The 10,429-nt window shown below is 41.0% G+C and overlaps 1 protein-coding gene across 1 annotated transcript; it reads right to left on the bottom strand.

The window, feature by feature from the left end:
- Window positions 1-2,117: 2,117 nt before the first annotated feature.
- Window positions 2,118-9,778, bottom strand: LOC308130462 (putative pleckstrin homology domain-containing family N member 1; the record flags this gene model as incomplete). Its single annotated transcript, XM_080496863.1, has 11 exons — window positions 9,675-9,778; window positions 7,459-7,597; window positions 6,356-6,502; window positions 5,960-6,046; window positions 4,781-4,868; window positions 4,563-4,699; window positions 4,325-4,471; window positions 3,678-3,764; window positions 3,421-3,496; window positions 3,245-3,321; window positions 2,118-2,249 (listed from the first exon to the last, which is right to left on the bottom strand). Exons 1-11 carry the CDS (start codon window positions 9,767-9,769, stop codon window positions 2,118-2,120), a joined length of 1,212 nt encoding a protein of 403 aa, XP_080352989.1. The 5' UTR covers window positions 9,770-9,778.
- Window positions 9,779-10,429: the final 651 nt, after the last annotated feature.

The raw sequence follows: 10,429 nt of genomic DNA on the forward strand, positions 1-10,429 counted from the left end.
TGCTGCTCATTCAGAGGAAACACACAGTACAGTCGTCTTGGTGGGATTCAGTAGCACAAAGGTGAAGTAGCGTGACCTCCCAGTGGACAAACTACAAACAGCAGTTACATGTATTGAAACATTTCGAGTTAATTCTGACTTGGTAATTTTCACGTATGTTGTGTTATCCAGCAGGCTGGATTGAACCGGGCCGCATGTTTGGCACCCTGTAGAATAATAAGCTAGAGTTTCTGAACGTTCCCAAAGGTGTCTGTAGCAACCAGTAATTTAATAATGGCCCAGTAACGTTGGCCTCTCTGAATGTAAGAAAGCCAATAACATAGTAACTTTTCAACAAAGTAATGAAATATTAAAAACTATAACTATGTCATCCATTTGCCCTATTTTTGATTTACAAACTGCGCAAAATCTGCCAAAACGGCACAAATATCTTATTACATTATTGGCTTTATTACATTTAAAATGGATATAATTGTTACATTACTGTTCAGTATTGGTTCATTGGTTGTTACAGATGGTGACGTATTAAAATAATAATGATAATAATAACATACATCTGCATTAACCGGCATTACTTTACAACAACGTTTGTTCTCTTAGTGCCAGCCAGTTGTTTTGATTCACCAAATTACAGCTCAAATGACAATCAGCTCCCGGACTCAGCAGCTGAGGGCAATCTATCAAATGCATACTTCATTTTTATTATATTTTTCATAAATCAGGTATTTTTAAAGCTGCTTGTTTGGGTATAGTTTGGGTATTACATGTTAAGCTGCCATTTAACCAAATCAGCATGTGCTGCCGGAATAATAGCAGGCGGTCATAGTTCAGACCTTTGGCACTCGTTTTTGTTCAACATGTATTATTAAAATCTATAAACTTCCAATGACTCGCAGCGGTTGCTGGTGAGAATGATTTTCAACATGTCATTTAGAGTCAGTCCTGCTGATTCTTCACCTGTAAATACTGACTTGTGCTTTAAATGTATATTTTTCAGCTCAAAATAGTTCCCAATAATGTCTCTGTTTACTCCCGAGAAGAAAAAAAAACTGCTGTGCACAGCTGGCTGGGAAACGTGTGAGTCTTTTAAAAAGAAAAGAAATTAAAATTACGTGCCTGTCTGGTTTTTGAAGATTTACGCCCTCAGTGTGAAGACGCAGTGCTTGAGGGGGAAATGCAGGGGGCAGGGGGAACTTGAAGAGTAAGTGAAGATGAAGGTAAAAACATGCTGCGGGCTTTAATCCCTGCATGAGATTTATTAACCGGAACTTAAAAAATCTATAAAATGACTCAAACAATTTACGATCAAATTTCTCCGGGAGGTGTTTACATTAAAAACCTGTGGTATCAGTGTGCACGTGTTTTGTTTTGTTTTTGTTTTTGTTTTTTTTAACCTTTTGTTTCCTTTGGAATCCAGTTAAATAAGATAGATGTTTTGTACTCTCCTAATAATAGTCTAAGCTCTAACTTGTTTAGTTCTGCCTCATCCACCTTGTTCCACTTAAGTGTAAAAATGTCCCAGAAGCCCAGTGTGACTGGGATCGTCAAACCACTCTAATCAATGTCCCAACATAAACTCCTCCAGTGGCACATGAGATGTTTATAACCTGTTTCCTGTAGCTACGTTTGTTAGATGTAATTTAAATGGTTGCTGCTGCAGCGACGTGTATTTATACTCCTCTAGCTGGTTGTTCTCTAAGGAGATTCTGACATAAATGTTCTTCACTGTAGATGGTTTCATGTATAAAGAGTAGAGTGTGGGTCATTCACTGTTTTGACTGTAATTTATATGCACAAACATCAGACGAATACTTGTGATAATCCTTCAATTCCTAATGACTGTAACACACTGGATGTTTACTGGACACGACTGTACAAGTTTAACCACTGAAATAAACACACATACTTACCTTGTGTTGTAAGAAATGAATGAGTCTTTAGAGTTTTGTTACTTTATTGTAAAAAAAAAAAGAAAAAAAAGTGATGTCTACATACAAATATGTACAGTTTCTTTATCTAGCATCTACATCCAACACTTGTTTTTAAGAGCATGATGTGTCCACACTTTAAGTATCTGTACACATTATCTACACGTCTCTCTCCTTTTTGTTGCCGAGTCAGCTGCGTCCGTTGATGTGACATTTGTCGGCTGTTATTATCGGTTCCTGGGACTCTTTCCTGCCCCTGTGCAGCTTTGGCATGATGGGAGGAGGAGCGTGACTCACAGGAACGTGACTGCTTCGGTCCAGCTGAGGATCAGAGAGAAAATCCCGTCTCATTAAAGCTGCTTCGCAGTTAAAGCAACGCTGGCAAGTATTTAAAGGTGACGGTTATTGATGCTGGAGCTGCAGGAAGAGACATGTAGGAGATGTAGTCACATCAAGACTTTTAAAGGTTTACAATCCAGTCAAAGCAAACATTTTAAATTGAATTTGTACCGTCAGTATCAGAATTCAGCATTAACGCCAACAATAAATGCACCATTAAACTGTGCCGTGATCGCTCTGCTTTTGAGCTTTTTTCCAATTTGGCAAGAGGAAGCAAAAACAGACTTGCCTCCTTTATTTCAGCATTAAACACTGTTTCTGTTTCCTGGGTCAATAAGTCACGCTGTTCTTGTGAATGATATGTGGTGTTATTTTACTTTAGAATCAGTACAGATCCATACTGACTGACAAAAGAGATATGCTGCTACAAATGCTATTTAGATACAAGTCGACCACAATTATTCAAACCGTCTCCTCTTGTTTGCATTTTCTGATCAGTTTGCCACATTTCCTCTGTTTTAGTATTTGAACACATGGAGTGTTGCCTGTTACAGACTTCCATCAGCCTGAAGTGACACCTGGATTACGGCACAACGAGAAGAAGTATCAAGAAGACAGCTGAGATGAACTGCCATGCAGACAGCAATAAGGTAAGCCATAAGGTACATTACAGCTTTGTAGATTTAGAGTTTATGGGAATTTAGTGGTGGAGTTACAGCAGTAGCTCCTAATGTGTGGGGCTAAAGTAAACCAATGTTCAGGTTTAGCTATTTCTTTTTCACAGAGGAGCAATTTTAGGACACAGCTTGAAAGTTCAGAATGTTGAAAAGATTTCAATGCAGACATTGCAAGACATGATGCACTTTTTCATAATTTCACAGTTGTGATTTTTTTTCTTCTTAACACTTGATCTGATTGCATTGATAAAACATTTGCGAGTTGTATAAAAAAATGTCACGAAGATGAAACAGTCTAACCTGTTGTAACTGGAAAATCCAGTTCTGATAATCCTCTGGAGAGGTGCAGGAGATCTGCAGCGGCTCCATCAGCTCACCTGACAAAATAGCAGTGAAATGACGGCATGAATCACTTTTTGTAGTGGAAGGTCGTCGTCCTACATGTGTGTTTGCAGTACAGGAAACATGCACAATACCTGTGAGTTCAAACTCCATCCGTCCAGGTAGAGCCGAGCGCTCCATGGCTTTGATGCTGTGTCGGGCCAACCTGCCCTGTTACAACACACATTGAGGAAATTCTTTTAGATCTGATACGTGATTCAAATGACAGATTTGAGTTAGAGAAGCTGTACAGTCAGTCATGTGTCTAAAGAACAAACACTGTGTGGAACACTGAGTGAGGACATCGTGGCTGTGCAGGTATTATTGTAGGTTTAGGGTCATTTTATTCTACCTCATATCTTATATTCAGCCGCCTGTTGTCGACAGAGAGCAGCAGCACATCTTGAGGGAAGAGAACCATCAGTCGTTCTTGGAGACCCTGAAAGAACAAAGCCGGCCATGTCGCTGTCGTATTACGCCAAACATAAAACACTGAAGCGATGCTCTCTATCACGCTCAGATTGACACTTCACAATGATCACACACAATATAAAAGAGTCTTTGTAAAGGATTTTCCAAAGACTGTGATTGATGTTTCATACAGGGATGTTTTGTTTTTGGTCTCAGATTTTGTTGTAGTAACAATGTGGTTTGACAGGGCGACAATCCAAATCAGTAAGAAGACTTTATGTTTCCTCTTTTATGCGCAATCGAAAGTGTCATTTTAAAAGTGGTTATATGGGTGGAGTATAAATATTCACTTTACTAAAGCAGTATCACTGTTAATTTTTAAAAAAATCATGTATTGTTTGTATTTAATTATCAATATTTTGCAAACTCGATCAAATGTCTTCCATTTAAAATGCATTTTTACGGTTACTGATACTTTGAGAAGGTTACTTTTACTTGCAATCGAGAACAATATGAGCAATTTAATAGCAGTTTTACATGACTCCTGAAATAAATCCGGTTGTTCAGACACCTGTGTGTGTTTGCTACCTGTCTCTGTGTGTTGATGATGTGAACAATGGAGATGTATCCCGGCTGGCCCATGTGGTGTATGGGCGTTCCCTCCCACTGCCATATTGGTGCCTGCAACAGGTATTTCTTCAGCTCTTCTCTTTTCCAGTGCTCATCACATGGTAACTGCAGGCCAAAGATGTGACCGGTGTGTTAGCCAACGGCAGTTTCACAACATCGCCCTCCAATGTACAGATGTTCGACTGTTAGAGATTACTAGATAGGAGAGAGCGCAGTGCGAGGGACTCATGGGCTGTGCCATAGACTTGTATCTCCTGTCTTCTATGTGTTTCGTCCACCTCTGTAACTCTGCAGAAGTGGGGCAGATGAAGAGCTTGGAGTCCACCACTGGACCTGAGAGAAAGAGGGGGACAAGCAGAGGTCAGCGCTTTACTCTGTGACCAAGCTGAGCTCGGTAGTTTTCCACTGACTCACTGCTGATCTCAAACATGTGCGGTGGCAGCGAGGCGCCAGGATCCGTGGAGACGGCCTGGAAAGCAAGTCCAGAAAGGGGAAGGATGCCCTGCGAGGTAAGACCAGACAGACTTAAAGAAAGACAACACGTCTGCTGCTTTTCAACTCAGATTATGAGCAGAAACAATGAAAACCTCTTATATAGATAGACAGAGCACATCCAAAACATGCATCAGGAGAGTTTGGCCTCCAGCATTGTTGAAGATTTTCTCCTACCATTACGCCACCACAACAACTCTGTTCCAATCATTTTACTTGTTCAGTTCCCCGGTCATTAGTCACTGACTTGTGTTTCTGTCACTTACAGTCTTGATCATGAGAAACAGTCAAACACTTGTGACCTGACTGTCAAGTCAGTGATTCGTCAACAAGCCCATACTGTCCTGTCACGTACTTAAACATTCAAGAGGTTTATTGGATTCTGTTGAGAGCAAACATATAGATTCAAATCTTCCCATGAAGAGGCAGAACAAAGACTATATTCACCTTCTAACATTGTGAATTCCCGGGTTGGGAAGTCTCTGCCCTTTATTAACTATAAACTCCTGGAGGTGGAGGTACTGACTTGTCTTGGTTTGGTTGTGATATGTAAAGTGGTGAATTAAAAAATACATGTCACAATCCGTTACATCAGTTAATAGCAACGGTAACTACAGTTGTGAAATATATAGTAGATGGATATTTTGTGTTTTATTCAGTCGAAGTGGGACAGAAATGCTTGTTTTGACTGAAAAGGTAGTGGAACTCACTGCAGACCATCAGTTATTGCAAACATCGAGAAGTGAAATGGATAAAAGATATTAAGCTTACGTGCATTGTTTTTATTCATCCATTGGCGTGTTTGAGTGATGACAATGATATTTGGATTTTTTTCTGCATGCCTTGTTCTTCCCAGAAGTGAGACTTCCCCAACTGATTACTTTCATGAATTGAAACCACTCCAGTGTGTAGTATTTAACCCAAAAGCAGAAATCATCGTTTTCTCCTTTGTTTCGGACACATTTCACACGGTGCCTCTGCTACACTGAAGTGATTTATCAGACAAGCACCTGCTACTAAAACGTTTGAGATGTTGCCAGCAGTGGAAAGTCTGAAATGTCCAAATCTGTTTCATAATTTATTTTTATTTATAAGTCATACCTCATAAACAAAGTCTTTTCGCGGGTGGTCCACAGATAGAATCAGCAGGTGGAACGAAAACAACACAAGGAAATGTTCAGTGGTCTCCTGTGTAAACAAACAAAATAAAAACATTAAAAAATGACAGCTTAGGTGGGAAAAGAGCCAATCAGATAGTACACTATTAGAATTATTGATAGCCTACCGTTTTTATAGTAAAACTACCAGTTCTGAAATATATAAAAATATTTCTTCTTTAATTTTTTTAATTTGACACCCTCAAGCTTTCCTTTTAGATAGAGCAAAAATATGCTATCAGTGTAATATATCCCCAGTTAATTGGGGTATTTTTTTCAGGCCTGTGGTTTTCCTTAGAAACTTCCTGCTGCCTCCTTAATGAGGCTGGTGTCAAGTTACCTGCGTGTGGTTGTCGTACAGACACACAGGTGAGGAGTGGAATATCTCTCCATACATGTGGGCAGGTTGGCCCTCCCAGCCTCTGATTGGCTGCTGGGAGTAAATCCTGTGGTGTAGCTCATCTCTGCTCCTTCCCCACAGCACCTTCTGGAGGCCGAAGGAAAAAGAACAAGTACATATGTGCTGCTCACAACGTTTTTGGGATGAATGGATGCATGGATGGATGGATAGATGGCTTGACTTTATTGATCCTGCATGTATAAATGCTGTATTCGTGCAATTAACATAAAAACATATGCAACACAACATTATCTTTAGCAGTAAAACAGTTACTGTAATATACCCATCAGGAAAATAATATATCATTTTACCTGTAAAGGTCATTTTCATTGTTTTCTTGTTTCTTTAAAATAGTTATAAATTAATAGGAATTAACATCTTTTTTTTTCTTTTTCGCAAACATTATCTAGAACTATGTAATGCAGTGATTAGAGTGGGTCAACAGGATTCTGAAACGTTGGTCAGTGGAACTTTAAACCAGAATACCCAGAGAAAACCCATATGTGCACAGAAAGAACATGGAACTTCCACACAGAAAGCCTCCCAAGCATAGAATTGAACCTTGATTTATTTGTGAGACGAGACTCCACCATCATACTCTATCCTTAGGGTGAAACGGCTGAGCACATCTAATCCATGACAGCTAATTTAAACAAATCTCTGCAAGCAAATCATGCAGCATTTTTTCTCGTTGAATTTGATTGATGATGTCACTGAAGTGGAAACCGTGTCGAGAAGAAAAGCTCAGGGTGGTGCGCTGGTAATTCCTCCTTGTTTTATTTCCTGTAAAGTTTGAATCACAGTCAACCTGCGGAGCTGAATATCCCACATTTATCATGGAAATTCCTACAAGTGTGCGTCTGACTTCAACAACACAAATAACAGTGGAAACGGTGTGTGATCATGTGACGTGCAGCTCAACTCATCTGAGCCCTGAAACGTGTTCAAGTGTTCGACTCGACTGAACCATAGGGCTCGAGTCTCCATTGTTTATGACACTCTCTCTTACGGAAGCACACGTACACACACTCTCAGACACACACCTCTTGCTCTGGGTGTCGTGTTGAAGGCCTGCGTGGCGGCGGGGGCGGCGGCGGTGGTCGTGGTCGTGGTGGAAGCTGCTGCTCATCTTGGCTGTTCCTCACTGACAGCTGAAGTCTGGTTTCTCCCAGGTTCCAAACCCTGAAAACACACACACACACACACACACACACACACACACACACACACACACACACACACACACACACACACACACACACACACACACACACACACGCAACCAATCTTTTGAAAACTGTGTCAGACTTTTCATCATTTGATCTTTTGTTAAAAAAAAAAAAAGATATGTTTTTTAGAAGCAGGTCACATCATAAATATTGTTGACAGTTCCTGCCCCCCTGCCATTCAGCAGCAGCCACAGCCAGACATAATCAGATTACAATACTCAGAGTGGACACAGACCCACCTGCTCACTATTTACCACCATGTTTGTTGAATAAAGATAAAAAGTGCGTGAGCTGTTGCTCCAGCAGGAAGGTCCTCAACTGACTCATACTCTGCACGTTGCGCTACTGAATGCTAAGAATGCTAAGACCTGTTAAACACACTGAAAATTAACTGATTAATCTGACTGGGGTGCATTTCAAATACAGCGAGAAGAAAATGCCACAATGTGAAGTGTTTCATAAAATATCCTCGTGTGATCCATCTATCCACCTCATACACTCACTTTATCCTGAGCCCAGTCACAGTCGGGGTTAAATCTATTACACATGGGTATGTTTTTAGGTTTCTGACTCAGTTCCTGTTTGTGCCTATTTGTCAGTTGTGCAATTCCTAAATCTGTGTCAAGTTTTTTTTTTCTTCTTTTTTTTCATTATGGCAGATCTGGTGCCCATCTATGAGTTTGATGGACGTTAATTCACGATTCATTGGAAGACTTGAAGTATAAGGCTTTGGAAAAAAAATAAAATAAAAAGCTTTGATACTTTGATACAAGTTGCATAAATTCCACTGAATGCAAATTGACTTTGCTGTTATGCACAACATCCATCCATCCGTGCATCACTCATCATAACCGGAAACCGACGAAAACCCATACATGCAGGGAAACGATGGAAACTGTGCAGAGAAAGGCCTCCAACCAAACTCAAAAATATTGATTCTATTAGGTGAGTGCTCTATCATCTACAGCTCCATGCAGTCGGAAGATAGTCACGTGAATCTTATGCCTTTTGAACACAACTGCAGTTGTCCAGCACAGCATACATGGGACTGTGCATCTCATGTGTCCTGAACTCCAAACAGGAGGGACCTCCGACTGTAATTAATAACGATTAAAAGGCCACACATAAGGAGCAGGAGCGCTTGTTGTAATTAGCCCCTCCTAATCCCTCAGCCGTCAAACGCGTGGGGATTTGTCCCGCCCTAACTCTGAATTAAACCGCTCCGTGTTTCAGCCGTTTTACTACAGTAATCTGCTAATCACATCAGTGCAGCATCACCGAGCAAACAGGAGACAATTTGTTCTTCTCTCTCCTTGTGATGATGGATAGAGAGCAAATAGACACAAACTGCTATTCTGGCGATATTTCAGTTTTTAATTAGCTAGTGTTTTGTCTTCAATCAAGAATCAGCTTCTTTTCTTTTTTTTTAATCTGTCAGAAGAACACATCCGGTTCCCACAAACATCCATCGTGTGGGCACATATTGCACGTATGCTTGCTGCTGTTCAGGTGCACAACGTGACACATAGAAAGCCACAAAAAACCTGCAGAGAGAAACTGCAAAAGGCCTGTCAGTGCTTCCCCCTCCAGAAGTGGGTAGGCCACATATACAACTGACCTAAAACGTTCATTATGTACTAAACTGTGACTGAGACTTACTCATCCGGCTTTTAATACACAGTAACATGGTGACATTTTATCTTATTTTATTTTGATTCAATTTGATTTTACTCTTGTTGATCTCGTGTATGTTTTTACTCGTGTTCTGTTTTTAATTCTTTTAATTCTCATTTTACTGTTTTTACTGTGAAGCACTTTGGTCACCTTGAGTGTTTGTAAAGGGCTTCATAAATAAATGTTGATTGATTGAATCGGATGGGGGTATAGCTGATATCTTTGCAGAACTTCTCACATATATTGAATTCCTTTGCTCAAGGATCAAAGTGTTCAATGTGTATAAATGCCAGAAGAAACTCTCCCAAGTGAAGTGGTCTCGGCTTCAAAACAACAAAGAGGAGTTTGTGTCTTACCCTAAATTGTCTCCAGAGAGTTCCAGCAGCTCGATCTCATCAGGTCCCACCTCGTCCACTCCAGTATGCCTTTGGGTCACACTGCAGCATCCCATGATGGACCAGACGTCTGTCCTCCTCCGCTCTGTCTCAGCTTCTTGTCCACACACTGAGCACCATCTGCCGAGGCAATCGCCCAAACAGTTTGTGTGTGCCACATTAGAACCACCGAGGCAACATAAAGATGGAGAGGGGGGGGTTGGGTTTAAAAGAGGATATTGTGTGCTGGAGAAGAACAAGAGGCGGGGTGCTGCTAAGCTCTAGTTCCCCCTTTTTGCCAACATGTAGATTGCATTTCCAAAAAGTCCTCAGAATGAAAGGTGCGACGAGCTTTTGAAGACGGACTGAAGACAAAAAGGGGCAAGTTTGTAGTTTTTTTTGTTGAAGTTGTACAGCAGGAGCTGTTCTTTCCTTCCTGTCTGCTGTCTGTCTGCAGGAGACCGAGCAGCTTCCCCACTTTGGTTTGTTCTTCACTCTGAAGTCACAGCCTGCTGATGTGTCAGCATGACAAATACAAACTGGTTGTGTTGTCACCGACCAGATGAGGGTAATATTACGCCTCTTCATGTTGATAAAACAAGCTCCCTGATGCCCTCGGCCTCCTCGCCGGGAAGCATGCGCGTGAAGCAAGCGTCCTGTTGGGAAAGATGGAGCCGTGCCCGAGTGTGGATAGTCAAGTGAGATAATTATGAGTTACGACACAGAGAGCCGAAGCG

Source organism: Blennius ocellaris (genome assembly GCF_963422515.1).
Source record: "Blennius ocellaris genome assembly, chromosome: 5".
Taxonomy (NCBI): Eukaryota; Metazoa; Chordata; class Actinopteri; order Blenniiformes; family Blenniidae; genus Blennius; species Blennius ocellaris.